The sequence below is a fragment of the Podarcis gaigeae genome, assembly GCF_964106915.1.
Source record: "Podarcis gaigeae genome assembly, chromosome: 13".
In the NCBI taxonomy this organism is placed as follows: domain Eukaryota; kingdom Metazoa; phylum Chordata; class Lepidosauria; order Squamata; family Lacertidae; genus Podarcis; species Podarcis gaigeae.
The window spans coordinates 35438596-35456310 of NC_139689.1; the positions used below are offsets into that span (position 1 = coordinate 35438596).

Below are 17715 nucleotides of genomic sequence, written 5' to 3' on the forward strand. Positions count from 1 at the left end.
ACTTCCCTGGGGAGAGCATTCCACAAATGGGGAGCCACTACAGAAAAGGCCCTGTTCTTGTGTTGCCACCCTCCGGACCTCACATGCAGGTGGCACACAAGGAAGGACCTCAGATGATGAATGCAGAGTCCAGGATGGTTTATATGGGCAGGGGTGGTCCTTGAGGTCCAGTGGTACCTCGGGTTAAGAACTTAATTCCTTCTGGAGGTCTGTTCTTAACTTGAAACTGTTCTTAACCTGAAGTAGCACTTTAGCTAATGGGGCCTCCCACTGCCACGCGATTTCTGTTCTCATCCTGAAGCAAAGTTCTTAACCTGAGGTACTATTTCTGGGTTAGCAGAGTCTGTAACCTGAAGCGTTTGTAACCTGAAGCATCCGTAACCCAAGGTACCACTGTATTTATATACCACCTTTCTTCTAATGCGCCTTCCATGGTTCCCTTCTCATTTCACCAGTGCAACAATCCTGTAAGGTAGGCTAGGCTGAGAGAGAGTGACTGGCCCAACATCATCCACGGAACTTCACAGCCAAATGGGGATTTGAACCTTGGTCTCCCAGGGCGTAGTCTAAGTTTCTGACCATCACACCACAATGGCTCTTTGCACCTTTCTTCTGATCTGGTTGAACCAGTTCCTCATTTACTTGGTTGGTATAACTCCAAACATGGAAGGACTCCGTTGGAAATATGAACTGTGTGAAATAGTTTAAGTCACTAAAGCAGAATTTTTGACACGCTCCGAAAGCTACAATTCCTGAGGATTTCTGAGGGGAGGTAGAACACCATAGAGGTCAAAGAAGCTAAAAGTCAAGACTATGAGTTCAGGTTTGTATACTTTCAGTAGAATGTGCTTGCAAGTACCAACAGAAGCACTTATGCCAGTAGCAGCCAGCAAGGTAACTCTTTCCTTGATCCCATTCTCAATCTCCCCTCTCTGTTAGCAAAGTCACTTAAATAACACAGATGGAATCCAGAGAGAAAAGAAACCCTGACAACACTTACTGAGGAATCTGAACAAAACCGTGTATGATTTGAGGAGAAATCTGCTTATAACAGATACATTTCAGAAAGCGTGCCTGGTGTGCTTTGACTTCCAAAGCCTTCTTCAGTGGCATATTGTTAAAAGGGGGCATTGCCTTGTGCAAAGGCTCATAGAGCAAATTTATATAGTATATTATGCTATGGAAAAAGGAGTCCCTTCCAGTGACACACATTTTGAAAGCTGTGATTCTGAAATGCAGCCTCCCATTTCCCACACTAGTGACTCATTTGCTATTTTGCTTCCTTGCAGATTTTCCACCTGGGAGTCCTGAAGGCCCCTTTCAGGTCACAGATGGCCCAGATATCATGGATGTTTCTGGTAGCACCGTGGCTGGTACAGCAACCACAGTCATGGGTAGCTCCCAGCCTGTGGTCCGAAGCGGCACAGCGGACAACCTCATTCCTGTGTACTGTTCCATTTTGGCAGCCGTGGTGGTGGGGCTGGTGGCGTACATTGCTTTCAAGAGGTAAGCATGCTCCCAAGGTTCAGAAATGAGAGGATTATTGTGCAGAAGAAGGACATCATCAACGTTCATTAGGGTCACTCACAAAGGCCAATCTTACTCACACCCTAAGCCCACCCCATTCTTACAAGCTGCTCCCATCATTGCCACTTCCTCTGCCGCACGACTATCCTCCTTTTGTGAAATTTACTTTGGGTCAAGGGAAGGGTCAACGCAACTTTGTTTGCTCTCTGGTCTTGGCAGAGCTGTTTGAAACTGGGATGCAATTGCAACCCAATAAGATGAGGCTCTGTGTTAGATTCCCATTTTCCCAGCTAGAAATGTGTGCAGAGTAGGGATGGTCAAATCTGTCAATTTCAATCCATTCCATTTCTCATTTTTTCCCAGTGTTAAATTCAGTTCTCCACTTTACCGTAGAAATTTGCAGATTTTAGTGAAAATAATCCTGTGAAAATTCACAAGCATTTCTGTATGAATTTCCCTCCAATGTACACATTTTAAATGAGTTTTTGACTAACACAATGTATTTTTGTATTTTATTCTTGGAATGTATGCATTTATATGTGCAGTTTACACTAGCACGTGAATTTTTGTACATGTTTCTTGGCTGGAGAACTGCGCTTTGAAATTCAGAAAAGGGTGGATTTTGATGGATAGTTGTGTTTCAGTTTGCAGATTGTTTCAGAAAGTGTGAATTAGGTAAGTTCGCCTTTAAATGCGAACTGGATCACACTTCTCCCCCATCCCTAGTGCAGAGAGTGTCACTTTCCCACTGGGCACCATCAGTCCCACTCCTGTCCTCTGCAGGGAAAGGTGCTCCATCACATACTAAGTCACCTCTGGATTTTCCATGCCCCAAAGTAGGTTTTGTGGTGGGGATGGGGGTAACAGGGCAGGGAGGAGGCGGAGGCAGCAGCACCAGAGGCAAGGCATTTTGATGAGCATCTGCTTGGAGTTTTCGCAATGCCTTTATCCCTTTGGGGGCAAGCAAGGTGGTCTTTGAGCATCCTTGATGCTCATCAGCAGAATACACACCCATTTTCTCCTTCCTCTTCAAGCTGCTTGTGTGGGTTGGTGTAGGTTTTGGCACCCTCCTCCATTTGCCCCATATGGCAGGGAAACAGTCTCTGAACCTGCCAACATACCATTATTGTCAAGCCTATGTCTTTTCCAGACAGCTGCTATTGCCTAGATCTGGGAGTCTTCTTCTGTGTTGTTGGGTTCCCAGAAACCAGCCCTTGAAGGCTGCTTCATGATTCCTCATCGGAATGTGCAAGGAGGTGCCTCCAGACATGGAAATTTTGGCAATCGTTGCCAATCTGCTTTATGCCGCAGGTGGAATAGCAGCGCTTGCTGTAGGCTGTTGCCTGTAGGGATTGGTTGGGCGGCAGGAAGGGAGGCCAACAGTAGGGGGAGCCAGAGGAAGTAACTGGCAGACTTTTGCTGAGTTCTACACTGAGACTAAGGAGGAAGAGTCAGAGATCCAGTACCATCCACATCTGGGGAAGGGCTGTAGCTCAATGGCAGAGGATCTACTTTGCCTGTAAAAGGTCTCAGGTATCTCCAGGTAGGATTGGGAGTGCTTCCCATTTGAAAATCCCAAAAAGCCACTGCCAGTCAGTGTAGACAATGCTGAAGTTGATAGCCTCAACACCTTATGCTCCTGTATTTCTATCCCCTTTAGTCTAGTTGTAAGTAAGGAGACAGGCAGTTGGGAGCTGGATGAGGGCAGGCTGAGGCTGTGCCCCACTTGCCCTAATGGGATGGTCTCCACTGGCAACTCTGCTTCTGGAATCCAAATAACAATTTACGGTTTGGCTGGCAATCCCCCCTTTCCTCAGCTCTAAATGTTGGGTGTGTTGGTGGGAAGGGGGATGATTTTCATTTGAACCATGGTGTGGAGGGAAACTGTTAATTATTAACTCTACCCACATTATACTCTTGATCATGATTATTCCCCCAAACATACTGCAATTTGGGGAATTGGGGACGAATTGATACAAAGGCAATGACATACCCGCCAACATTTCTCTGATGAAAACAGAGACATCCTATTCAGCAACAACAACTTTATTATTTATACCCTGCCCATCTGACTGGGTTGCCCCAGCCACTCTGGGCAACTTCCAACATATATAAAAACATAATTAAGCATTAAACATTAAACAACTTCCCTGGACAGGGCTGTCTTCAGAGGTGTTCTAGAGGTTATATAGTAACTTATCTCCTTGGCTTGGGGGTCACATAACTCCATAGCTTCCAACATTTCTCTGATAAAATAAGGACATCCTACCATACCCTTCAACCTTTCTCTATAAAGGTTGTATAAAGATGTCCTAAGGAAAAGTGGGACATTCTGGGATCAAATCAGAAACCAGGATGGCTTCTGTAAATCCGGGACTGTCCCTGAAAAATGGGTACACTTGGAGGGTCTGCAATGAGATTTGAAAAGGCAAGGGTTAAAGCAATAGAGTTGAATGGTAGTCAGGAGAGACCGACCATAGAGAAGGAAATGTCTTGAGTAATCTATACAGGCCATAACCAGCCAATCTATGTACTGAACAGCTGCACAACATATCACCTACATCTGGGGATACTACACAGCTGTTCCATTGTGTGCGTTAAAAAAACAAAAAACAAAAGCTTGCCTTTTCTATGCTCCAAGGGTTGGGGAGGGGAAGAAATGCTGAACAGGGAAACATTGGAGCAGGATGTTTTGTTGAAAATGCTGTTGAAATGCCTTGTTAAAAAGTGAGTAAACAAGGCTTGGCTATTCCGTAGTAAGTGCATAGTTAAGATAACGGAATTCGCTACTGCAAGATGTGGGGAATGCAGCCGAGTCGGACAGCTTCAGAAGGGAGTTAGCTACACGCCTGGGGGATAATGCCAGCCATGATGGCTTTATTATGTCCAGTATCAGAGGAGGGGTGCCTCTTAATGCCGGTTGTTTGGGATTATGTGTGGGAAAGAACTGTGGCACTCAGGTCTTGCTTCGCTGGTTTCCCACAGGCAACTGTTGGGCTGCTGTGAGAACAGGATGTTGGACTAGATTGGCTTATGCGCTCTGCTCTGAGATGCACACGGGGTCAGGAACATAACTTCTGCGCAAACCGGCCATTGCCTGTGTATATAATATCCACTAGTGTATTTATGGGCTTCGTTTCCATTTGCTTGCTGTTTCAGGAAATGCACGTTAGGTAGAGTCAGGTTTAAACATGCACTCCCCCCCATCCTTTAGGCCCACCAAAATCTAGAGCTGGCTAGTGATGAGCTAAAAGTTAAAGGGACCCCTGACCATTAGGTCCAGTCGTGACCGACTCTGGGGTTGCGGCGCTCATCTCATTTTATTGGCTGAGGGAGCCGGCGCACAGCTTCTGGGTCATGTGGCCAGCATGACTGAGCCGCTTCTGGCAAACCAGAGCACCTCACGGAAACACCGTTTACCTTCCTGCTGGAGCGGTACCTATTTATCTACTTTCACTTTGACGTGCTTTCGAACTGCTAGGTTGGCAGGAGCAGGGACCGAGCTCACCCCGTCATGGGGATTCGAACCGCCGACCTTCTGATCGGCAAGTCCTAGGCTCTGTGGTTTAACCCACAGCGCCACCAGCACTAAAGTTCAGATTTGTAGGCAGCCCTGGAATAATGATAATAATAATTTATTATTTATACCCTGCCCACCTGGCTGGGTTTCCCCAGCTACTCTGGGCAGCTCCCAACAGAATATTAAAAACACTATCAAACATCAAACATTAAGAACTTCCCTAAACAGGCCTGCCTTCTGTTGTCTTCTGAAAGTCAGATAGTTGTTTATTTCCTTGACATCTGATGGGAGGGTCTTCCACAGGGTGGGCACCACTACCGAGAAGGTCCTCTGCCTGGTTCCCTGTAACCTCACTTCTCGCAGCGAGGGAACCACCAGAAGGCCCTCGGAGTTTGACCTCAGTGTCTACTAGGCCAAGGCTGTTTAGGGCTTTAAAGGTCAGCACCAACACTTTGAATTGTGCTTGGAAACGTAATGGAAGCCAATGTAGGTATTTCAAGACCGGTGTTATATGATCTTGGTGGCTATTCCCAGTCACCAGTCTAGCTGTCGAATGGCTGGGGTGGGGTTGCAACCAGCCTGCTGGGCTACTTGATAGCTGAACCCCATCCTTAGAAGGTTCACCCCTAGCAAGTGTAGGAGACCTTTGGCCCTGCAGATGTTGCTGCACTCTGTCCCCCCAGCATGCATGGCCAATGACCAGCGATGGTGGGAGTTGTAGTTCAGTGACAAGTGGAGGGCCAAAGGTGTGTCCCTTCCCACCTGATCCAGAGGGCGGCTTCATGGTCTTCTGGTTCAGCACGGGAAGTGTCCTAGGGAGATAAATGCAGGCTCTGTTCCTTCCATATGAGCCTTTGTGGACTTCCATGAAAACTTTGGTTGCTGAGAATCAAGGAGCCAGTGCAGACGAATGCAACCTCATGCCTGGACTGGAGAAACAGTCCCTGCCGCGAGGTTTGCCTGAGCAAGCCCTGAGAAGATTGGGCTCACCACACCCAAAGCATTGTGATCCGCAGGGAGCAATCTACCGTGTTGGCAACCGGGCCAAGTTTGTGGTCTACCTTGATCTGGGAAAGGAGGCATGAGCATCTGAGGCTCAGCTGTTCCCTGCTTTTTCACCTCTAGGTGGAACAGCTGCAAGCAGAACAAGCAAGGCGCCAACAACCGCCCTGTTAACCAGACGCCTTCGCCGGAAGGGGAGAAGCTCCACAGCGATAGCGGCATCTCGGTCGACAGCCAAAGCCTCCACGACCAACAGCCGCAAACACAGACGGCGTCCATGCAAGGCAAGGGGGATGGCCTGCTGGGTGAACAGGGAGGAAGGCCTAAGGGACACCAGCCAGCTTCAGGGACAAGGGGGCAGCAGCTGCCGAGCGTGTTCAGGCTGTCACCTGCAAATCTCAGAACTGTAGAATTGGAAGGGACCATGAAGATCATCCAGTCCAACCCCCTGCAATGCGGGAACCTTTCGCCCAACGTGGGGCTCAAACTCACGATCCTGAGATTAAGAGCTTCATGCTCTTCCGACTTCTGAATTGTAGGAGCCAACTCCTAGGGGCCGAGTTCCCTTTGGCCCCCCCAATAAGATATTTAAGGAGGCATTGCCATTCAAATGGGGGGGGGGTGCACCAGGTCTGGTGATCAATTACCTCCCCCCCCCCCATATTTTATTCAACTTGGCACCCTTGGACTGAGCTTCTCTAGTTGCAACTGGCAGAAGCTGGTGAACCAAGCAAAACACAATGAGAGAAAAAACAAGGGGAGAAGGTCAGTCCTCTTTTTCCATCGCCCCACAGACTCTGTAGTGGCCCATTCAAATGATGGGGAATTCCATCTTGATTTCCAAACAGAAAAGGAGCATTGTAGGACAGGGCCGTTTGAGCAATCAGACTTCCGATGCAGAAAGCAAAATGCATAACAAATACAGTGGTACCTTGGAACTCGAATGGCTAGGCTCCCAAACAAATCGACTCCCGAACTCCGTGAATCCGGAAGGAAGTGTTCCGATTTGCAAACGTTTTTTGGAAGCTGGATGTCCAACACAGCTTTCGTGGCTTCTACGGCTCCCGCTTGAGTTCAGGAAGCTCCTGCAGCCAATCAGAAGCCGGGCCTTGGTTTTTGAACGGTTCTGGGAGTCGAACGGAATCCCGGAACAGATAAGTTCGAGAACCAAGGTACCACTGTATTCCCCAAGCAAATATGAATCTATTCATCTATCTATCCATCCATCCATCTCTCTCTGTGTGTATTGCACAGAGCCCCAAAATATTCAATGTAGGGTTGTTTTTTAAAACCAAGGTATTTTGGGTTACCGAACTGAAATGATAGGCCCCCTAAATCTATTCCCCCACCCCCCAATGTTCTTTATTTAGAACTGGTGGTTTTAAATGCCTTTTTCGTTTGCAAAGCTTTAAATTGCAGGGGCTGGACCAGAAGACCCTTGGGGTCCCTTCTGACTCACCAATTCTATGAAAACAAATAAGCAAAGGGATGTATCTTTCCCACTTCTTCCTTTGGAAATTGAGATCACCTTTCACTCCAGATCGATGGAGTAATTCAGGGATGGACAGCAGGACCTGTCTACCATTAGGCAAATATGTATCATCACTGGAATGATGCTGGCGCGGGGCAGAGACTTTTATTCAAATATCAAGAAGAGTTGAAACAAAACCGTACAATGATTTCTTTACCAAATTCGTTAGGTCCACTAGAACATTTTTATTTTGGTTAAAAAAATAGTATGGAACAGAACTAATCCTGTATACTTGCCTCTCGCACGGCCACTTCGTTATAAATAGATTGTGCTGCATACAAATTAATACAATAATTCAGTACAATCCATGTATGGTGCTGGACACATTGCAGCTTAGTGTTCTTTAGTATATGAGTAAATCTGATTATGATTATTGAAAATTAGTGAGCATAGCAGATTTATTTTAAAAATAGATGCTTGCCTCCATCCATCCCTCCATCCACCATCTTTCTATCTATATTTGGAAGAGAAATATCCCCCCCCCCCCGCGGGTTAAGACTGATTTTCACTTTGACTGGGGCACTTGTATTCGACATACGTTGCCTTCCATTGTAATTCTCCCACCATTAAGTATGGCCCACTCTCCATTCTACTCCTTACTCCCACATTTCATACCCCAACAGACTCTTTTCTGGCGCCACCAACTCTCTGTTGAGAGCCAGTGTGGTGTAGTGGTTAAGAGCGGTAGACTTGTAATCTGGTGAACGGGGTTCGCATCTCCACTCCTCCACATGCAGCTGCTGGGTGACCTTGGGCTAGTCACACTTCTCTGAAGTCTCTCAGCTCCACTCACCTCACAGAGTGTTTGTTGTGGGGGAGGAAGGGAAAGGAGATTGTGAGCCGCTTTGAGACTCCTCAGGGTAGTGATAAAGTGGGATATCAAATCCAAACTCTTCTTCTTATTCTCTGTTGGCATTTTGTTTGCTCAAATGGGAGGCTGTCAAAGCAGTTTGCTAAACTGGTCTCTGAAACAGCCCCCTCTCAAAGTTTACAGATGGGGGGGGGACCGCACTTCAGAGAGCAGCTTGGCTTAGGGCCTTCCTACACCATTACTGCCGCTGTGGCCAGAGAAACAGAGAGAGAGAAAGCCTGCGCTTCAAAATGCAGAAAGCCTTCAAACTCATAGAATCATAGAATCATAGAGTTGGAAGAGACCACAAGGGCCATCGAGTCCAACCCCCTGCCAAGCAGGAAACACCATCAGAGCACTCCTGACATATGGTTATCAAGCCTCTGCTTAAAGACCTCCAAAGAAGGAGACTCCACCACATTCCTTGGCAGCAAATTACACTGTTGAACAGCTCTTACTGTCAGGAAGTTCTTCCTAATGTTTAGGTGGAATCTTCTTTCTTGTAGTTTGGAACCATTGCTCCGTGTCCGCTTCTCTGGAGCAGCAGAAAACAACCTTTCTCCCTCCTCTATGTGACATCCTTTTATATATTTGAACATGGCTATCATATCCCCCCTTAACCTCTTCTCCAGGCTAAACTTGCCCAGCTCCCTTAGCCGTTCCTCATAAGGCATCGTTTCCAGGCCTTTGACCATTTTGGTTGCCCTCCTCTGGACACGTTCCAGTTTGTCAGTGTCCTTCTTGAACTGTGGTGCCCAGAACTGGACACAGTACTCCAGGTGAGGTCTGACCAGAGCAGAATACAGTGGCACTATTACTTCCCTTGATCTAAATGCTATACTCCTATTGATGCAGCCCAGAATTGCACTGGCTTTTTTAGCTGCCACGTCACACTGTTGGCTCATGTCAAGTTTGTGGTCAACCAAGACCTATAGAATCATAACTCCCTCCATGTTTCTCCTTCAAAACTCCAAGGAAGCTTAAAGAGAAATGAGGGGCGTGGGAACATAGACATCTCACCCCCATCGGCTGTTGGGCACTAGGAGCACCCCCTGCTCAAGGTTCCCCTCTGTGTTTCTGCTTCAACCCTCTGTGGAAGTTTAAAGGAGAAGTGTGGGAGGGTTGGGGGGGGTGTTGAAAAGCCATTTGTAAACATCCCCATGTGAAGATGCTTACAAAGGGCTGTTTGGAAAACCCTGCAGTTTGCTTTGAAGTCCTGACAGTCAGAGCAGCACCAGATTTAGGGTGGCGCAGATGGTCCCCCTGGGTGCTGAGCTGAGAGGATTAATAATAATAATAATAATAATAATAATAATAATAATAATAATAATATCTGACTGGGTTGCCCCAGCCACTATGGGCAGCTTCCAACATATATAAAAACACAATAAAATATTAGACATTAAAAAGGCTTCAGATATCTTCTAAAGTTAATAATAATAATAATAATAATAATAATAATACCTACTCAAAGTCAGGGGGCACCAATTCTTGTCCTTGCCCAGGGTGCCATATTACCAAAATCCATCTCTGATTGGAGAAGCAAAACCTGATGATACTCTGACATCAGGTGATTTACAAGTGACTGACTCCAACCACCAGGCAGCTTTGGCCTGCAATGGGTTGGGGAGATAAATATCTGGTCTTCTGGCTCGAAAAGGTTCTCTGCCCTTGGTGTAGACAACTCTGAGCTGGGCGGGACAATGGCCTGACTCGGGTTAAGGCAACTTCCTCAGTTCCTAGTGGGGCACTGATGGTCAGATGCAGGCCTGCTATCCCATGGACAGATCCAGGCCTTCTTGGCTTCTGAGGTGGGCTGGATGTTGACTTTGTACCTACGTAACCCCTTTTGTGCTCCCCACCCCTGTTCTCCCCACTCCAGGCCTTAAAGGAGACGGGAACCTTTACACCAACCTTCCTGTCAACAAACGGGAGGAAGTTGAGAAGCTGCTGAATGGTTCTACCGAGGAGACTTGGCGCCACTTGGCTGGAGAGCTGGGCTACAAGGAGGACCACATAGACTCCTTCACTCAGGAGGAGTACCCTGTCCGCGCCCTCCTCTCCGACTGGTCCAGCAAAGACAGCGCCACGATGGACGCCCTTTATACCGCCTTGCGCAAAATCCAACGGGGGGACATTGTGGAAAGCCTCTACAGCGAGTCCACTGCCAGTTCGCCAGTCTGAAGCAGGGGAGGCGGGGCAGAGGTCCTACGGGCCAGCCCCTCTGTGATTCCCCACCCTGCTTTTTCCCTCACCAATGCCTTTCGGGGTGAAGACACATGAAGGAAAACAAAATGGAGCTTAGTCTCCCCATGGCCACCATCGTTTCTGGGGAGCACCGGAGCAACCCTGTAATGCACTGCATCGGTTGTGGGTTGTTTTCTTCCTCCTCCCCAGTATTTTCACCCAATACCTCTTACCTGTAGCAGACAGTAAGATGCTAAACAAAGGAGAAAGAAACAGAGGAAGGTAACTGGAATGAATGTTATTGCTTGTGTGTGTGTTTCAAGAAAAAATGGATTGACAGCATTTTGCTGGTCCTGCAGAACTTGCACCCAGTCGATGCTGCTAGTTTGGTCTCACTCTTCCAGGTGCCTCTGAACGGCCATCTTATGTGCCTCTCCATCCTTGTCTCTATGGATCTTCTTTCCTCACTTGTCATTGTCAATCTTCAGCCACTGCCCCATCCTTTTTAGGCACTGTGTTCCCCTAAGCCAAGAAATACAAAAGGCAGCCTGGCTTGAATGTGTTGCGTGGCTGACGGACTTGAAGGAGGCTGACAGAGGATGAATATATGGATCTGGAGCATGAGGATGTTAAGAGGACACGATGGAGACTTTATCTTCAGGGAGCGTCTCTGGGAGGGGAGGAAGGATGTGATTTCTGGCTTGTCAAAACTGACACTGTGAAGATCAAACCTCAAAGTATATGGACGGAGGCTTAGGAGGAGACCCCCATCCATGTTTCCATCCATGCGTTGATGGCAACATCAAGAATGTCTTTGGTCCCTGATCTCTCTTTTTCTTGCTCAAGATGCATTCCTCATAGTTCAGCAAAGCTGTGTTGAACCTCGCCCCGTAGCTCCCTTGCTGGGTTTGATCAAAGCTAGCCAGTCCCCAAATGGGACAGCGCTAGTTTAAAAAGGGGTTATAAGCCATACTTGAGAGAGCAGAGCTGGCCAAGGCAAACAAACTAACAGTGCAAACATTGTCGTTAATGAGTGGGAATTGTATTAATCACTGTGATCCTATAAACCTGGCCTCCGATGTTATCCCAGATGTTGTGTTCGTGAGACATAATTAAAAGCGATGCTCTGCATTTTTCCTCAGACTAGTGAACCAATCACTGTGGGTTATTAAAGCCATTACCTCTGTTGCATTAAAAAAAGGGGTGAGCAAAAGTCCCCCTGGGTGGCCTTAAGACATAAGGTGGAGAGAGGAGGGCTGTTGGTTCTACGCTAAAGACTCAGAGCTAGATTTGGGTCGGGTGTTAAACCTCTATGGTTTGCCGGTGTTCCCCTATCCCCACCCATTTTCGTAAATATTAGAGGGTCCCAAAAAGTAACATAAAGGGTTGGGGGGATGGGGACGGTTTCCATAAGTTAAGAGGATCCACCTGAAGTCAATGGGCCAACTAAAGTGAACTGGGATCATCACTTCCCCTTTGATATATATTACAAGATATGTGTAGACCTGGTGGAGAACTTGTGATGTTTGAAAGTTTGCAGCATTTTGAACCACTGCGGAGCCTGCCAAAGGAGGTCATCGCACTGCTCCTGTTGTCTCTCTGGACTGGAATTATGCAGAAAAGGGATCCTCTTCACCCACCCACAGAAGTACATATAAGGGCTTTAGGAAGAGATGGAAACCAATACATAAGAAAGCTGGGATGGAATGCAAGAGAATTTTCCAGCCCCACACTTGGGTGTGATGAGGAGTATATGGCAGCCCTCCGAGAAAGGTTGCTTTTCTGGTTAAAACACATTTTGCTTCCGTCAATAATTTCTCCAGTGTTTTGCCTAAACCGGAACATCTCAATTTGCCTTGAAAATTTGCTCTAGGCAAAACTGAGTGGCAGTTCTATCTAGGGTTTATTATTAATTTTAAATTTTTTTAAACCTCTCTCTTGTCAGACAACTGGGACTACCACTTCCTTTACAAGCTGTTGGCATCAGATGGCCAGAATCTCTAAGTAAGAGGTGGACAAAAATCCAGAAGATGTGGCGAACCAGTATGCAAGTCCTGAGTGGTAGAATGTATTGGGAAATCAACACCACAGATGGTGTGTTACTCCCTTCGAAGTGCCACTCGGGTGATTAATCTTCCTCCCGAGCCACTGGTGCGACAGGTATTTGTAAACACCTGCACACAGTATCAGCAGATATCAGCAGACAGTGAAAGTGAGGCTTGAGGCGTAGATACGAAGCACTACGTTTATTATTTACAGGACAAAGGAAAGCATGGCTCCTCTTACTTTCTTCATCGGCAAGAGAAGAGAAGAGCAAAAGCAATATCACGGAAACAGCGTATCTGAACTTCCCGTCCCATGACATCCAACACTGTGGAATGTAAACGCAGACGCGTGACAACAACAATCACACATCTGCAGCACGGAGGAATGGAATTCCCAACAGAATGGACTACACAAGAAAAGCATGAAACTGCCATATCCTTAGACAACCCATTGGCCTATCCATCTCAGTATTGTCCACTCTGGCAGGTTGCAGCCCCCCAATGGTTCAGATAGAGGCCTACCAGATTTTTTTTTTATGGGTAGAGACATTAGGAATTGGGGTGTTCTACATACAAGGCTCTACCACTGAGCTATAGCCCACCCCCATCTTAACCTTGGTCAGAAGGTCTCTAGGGTGGTCCTTCAACCATCAACCACCATGATCCCCCCCTCACACCGTTTCTTCTCCTTCTGTTGGAGAAATGCACCCTATATTTCAGGGGCTACCCAAGAGAAGCAAGAAGATGATGCAAAACGATCTGACTCTTCTTGACCATCCATGACTGTTGAGCCATTCTGTCCCCTTGAGGCACACTGCAGCCAAGCATGCCCCTAATTTTTTTTATTTTTTTGTGAGGGCACCATCCTATCTTCATGCTTAGAGAAGAGAGGCAAGATAAAAGCACTGGTGAAATTTGGATCATTGCGGACAATCATGTGTAGAATTACCCCCTCCCCCATTTTGGTGGGTCTATTTCTGCATGCAAAAAATAATAAACATAATAATTTCAATCTCATTCCCCCCCCCACCTACTTTGATCGTAGTTCTAACACTGGTGGGACAAAACTGGTGGTGGTAACTCCTAGCCAGAGTGTATGCATAGCTCTGTAGTAGCTACTATCTATGAACAGAACAACAGAGAATGTTTGACCACTGTTGGTGAGAGCATAGTGCCATATATTCTAACTAAACTAACAGCTTTGATGTCAAACTCTTTAAAATAGAGATGGCGGAACCATGGGCTGCCAATTCCAAAAAGCTTCATTGGAAATATTTTGTCCCTTGAAAGGTAGTGGACTCTTCTTCCTCGGAGGTTTTTAAGCAGAGGCTGGATGGCCATCTGTCATGGATGCTTTAAGCTGAGATTTTTGCATTGCAGGGGGTTGGATGAGATAACCCTTGGGGGGTATTTTCCAACTCTACTGCCCTGTGAGTCTATGGTTCTGTCCCTTCTGGTCCACGTTCTAGAATGCAATCATGGAATTCCAGACCGGCGGAATGACCTCCATGTGCATGTGCAAAATGCCACATGCCTGATGAAATCAGTGATTGTGTAGCACACCGAAGACCTCTGCAGATGAGCATAGAGGCCTGGAGGATGTTTCTGGGCCACATTAGGCCTCCCTGCACATTCACAGAATCCCTGACATTGCCATATTGCCAGTGAGATAGTGAACTATGCACAGGAGCCTGGAAAGGTTTCAAGGACTCGCCAGAACTTAACAGAACCTGCTGCATTAGCTGAGAGATTCTAGGAAGTCTTGTTTTCCTTCTGGGACTCATCCCACCCTGGCCGGAAGAACAGTACACTCCACCGTAGGCTGTGCTTGTAGCAAAATCAGGCAGTGTTCTTATCTGATAGGACAGAGGCCACGGATACCATCTCTAATTAATAAATGTGCATGGAACAGGTCCAGCTGTAACACCCCAGTTTACTACCTCTGGAAGATCACAGAGTTGCGGAACGGAAAGAGGAATCTCACGGTTATCAAAGCTGCCTCCAGACCATCGCTATTTTAAGCGAGGGATTCCACCTCATACTGGAACTTTAGTTTTGCATAGCTAAGCTAGATGAGCAGATAAGTGCTATGGTAACGTGGCACAGCAAATCCACCTTTAAAAACACACACCTTGTGCTGTTAGGAAAGCAATGGGAATAAATGGAATAAAAACGCGTAGGGTAAATGACTGGTGGATGGGGAGCAGCATAACCTCTCGGCAAATAAATCGGAACGATTGCCTCATGAAGAGCAGGCATCGTTTAGAAGTTCCGTGAAACCTTTGTGCGAGCAGCTCGGGATGACTGCTCAGCTGAACGTAGCAGAAAGATACTGAGCATCCTTTTGGTTGTTGTCGATAGAAATCACAAGAGGCAGTGATGGCCACCAATTTGGATGGCTTTAAAAGAGGATTAGACCAATGCCTGCTGGTTAAGGCTATTGATGGCTACTCGCCCAGCCATGTCCTGTCTCCAGTATCAGAGGCAGTGCACCAGGAATTCTGTATATTGCTGGAAAGGAGAGGAGAGTGCTGTTTTCATACCTGCAGGCTTTCCACGGGCATTTGCTTGGCCACTGTGAGAACATGAGGCTGGACTAGACGGGTCCTTGGCCTCTTCTTATGAATATGCAGGCCCTCCTCAATCTTAAATTCATGAGAACATGTGTGCCTTTGGAGAAGAACGCCAAATGTGTGTGTTTCGCTCCCCCACCCAATAAGTCAACAGATGGTAAATTCTTAAGCTGAGAACCAACTATGAGACAGGGGAAGATGGGGAGTCGCGGATTATACAGAACGTGGTTGCAAAATGGACACTGATGCTGAATAAGCTGATTTCACATGGAGAAGAGTCTTCTATGTCAGACACATGCTTAAGTTTCTAAAGGTATTTTGCATGAAAGAAAGAGAAAATAAACGTTGGAAAGCTACGTTTCCCCACAAAACTTGGTTGGCATATTTCTAAATCTGGTTCAGAATTTCACAGCTAGAATGAAAGCAAGAGAGAGGGAGAAAAGTATTATAAAAGAAAAAGGAAATAGCCAAAGTTAGTACCTTAAAAATAAATAAATCGCTGCCTATATTTTACATTTCTTTGTTGCGATGCGTGGGGTTTCTATTTTGTTAATACTCTTGTTCCCCCGTCCCGTGGTTTGCTTGTAATACAAATGCCAGTTTATTAAAACAGTCTTTACCAATAATAAACATTTCTGTAACAGAAGCGATTGGATTGGTCAGTAGGTTTCACGGTGATTGTCCAAAAAGCCCCTTTCCCCCTGGCTTTTCAGTTTGCATGGGTGGATGACTCAAAGGGGACGGCGGGGGAGGGGGCGAAAGGTGACTTTAGATGATGTTGTAGTGGCTGCGTGGACAACTGTAACTGTGTACTGTTCAGATGTGAATAAATAGGTGTACCTGTGTCCGTTTGTGTCTCACGTGTCTTCCAGCAATCCAGCAGAGGAAGAGGCAGTTTTTTATTTTCAGCTCGGACAGGTCTCAGCCTGTTGCTCTCCTTTTCCCTGCCTTCATCTGTGGCTCTCCAAACAGCTTACGATTTCACATTCCTCCCCCTCGTTGTACAAAACTGACAACCCACCTACCCCCTCCAAAAAAAAAAAAAGCCTTCTAAATTCTGCAGCCCCCTCCAAGTTTACTTTGCAATCAAAATAAACAAACTGAGTAGATTTAGGTAAACATAGTCAATGTGCATAAATCTCTTCTAGATGGTCCAGTTCAGACACAGATGTTTGCTCTTAGGGATAGATGATCTGGACCCCCTTTTGCTTGCATTGACTAATAGACATGTTCAAGCAAATTTGCCATAATTGATGAACTGGTGTTATGAATTTCCCTGGGACTGGCGTATGGCTGGCTGGAGGTCAGTCTCTTCAAGGGCAAGCTCCTTTGCAGTTTCATAAAGGTAAAGGGACCCCTGACCATTAGGTCCAGTCGTGGCCGACTCTGCGGTTGCGGCGCTCATCTCACTTTTCTGGTCAAGGGAGCAAGCGTACAGCTTCTGGGTCATGTGGCCAGCATGACCAAGCCACTTCTGGCGAACCAGAGCAGCGCACGGGAATGCTGTTTACCTTCTCGCTGGAGTGGTACCTATTTATCTACTTGCACTTTGATGTGCTTTCGAACTGCTAGGTTGGCAGGAGCAGGGACTGAGCAACAGGAGCTCAACCCGTCGCGGGGATTCAAACCGCCGACCTTCTGATTGGCAAGTCCTAGGCTCTGTGGTTTAACCCACAGCGCCACTCGCATCCCTGCAGTTTCATACAATAACGCAATAGTCATTCTATTCTTTGCATCTGTCTCCTTCTCTTTGTCCAAAGAGTTCAGCATTATGTGGGCAGAGCTTGCACTCCTTGGCTGGTCTGGTCTTGCATCAGGTCCAAATTTGTTTGGCAGCAGGTGCTTTTGATACTTTTATCCAGGCCCGGTGCTGAAAATAGTTCCTCCCTGAACAAGGAGCATGCAACAGGGCATGGCATAAACTCCCCTTGTGTGCAGGCATGTCTGCGTCACCTGTGTGCTTGCCTGTTGTGTCACTGGGGACGCCATGGGGCTGGCTGGAGGGTGAGCATCACAGAGGCCACCTGTAAATTCCCTGAGCAATGCTCAAAGCCAACCTCTGAGTAGAGTCCCATCCACACCAAACATTTAAAGCACATTGCTTACCCCCAAAGAATCCTGGGAATTGTAGTTTAAGGGTGATGGGAATAATTGTGATCTTTGTGACTCCCTTCTAGGCCTAAAGATGAGGGGCACTGGCTATGGAAACTTGCTAACTGTAATGAAGGAGAAGCGCTCTGTACATGTTCAGAGGGGTTCTTGTCCATTGCAAGGCCCTGAGGTCTGAGCCCCTGATTTTAAAACAAGCTCCAGGGCTGAGTGTGTGTGCCTATATACATTTGGGGCACTCTTCTCCTGCTACCCAGAAACCACAAAAAAATAATGTTTGAAGTAACTTACACGAAGAGCTGGTGGAGAAGGCAACCAAACCACTGGCCCCAGCCTGAATTGTAACTGATGTTAGGCAAGTACTTATTTTC

The 17715-nt window shown here is 46.8% G+C and overlaps 1 protein-coding gene and 1 long non-coding RNA gene across 2 annotated transcripts in view; one reads left to right on the top strand and one right to left on the bottom strand.

Annotated features, from left to right (window-relative positions):
• NGFR (nerve growth factor receptor) overlaps positions 1-16082 on the top strand; it is a 63012-nt gene extending 46930 nt beyond the window's left edge. The window contains exons 5-7 of the mRNA XM_083709631.1: positions 1290-1506; positions 6173-6333; positions 10313-16082. Coding sequence (XP_083565757.1) covers positions 1290-1506; positions 6173-6333; positions 10313-10614 — 680 coding nt within the window. The 3' untranslated portion in view covers positions 10615-16082. The remainder of the gene's footprint in view (positions 1-1289; positions 1507-6172; positions 6334-10312) is intronic.
• LOC310830330 overlaps positions 1-17715 on the bottom strand; it is a 371459-nt gene that overhangs the window by 318084 nt on the left and 35660 nt on the right. The window lies entirely within an intron of this gene.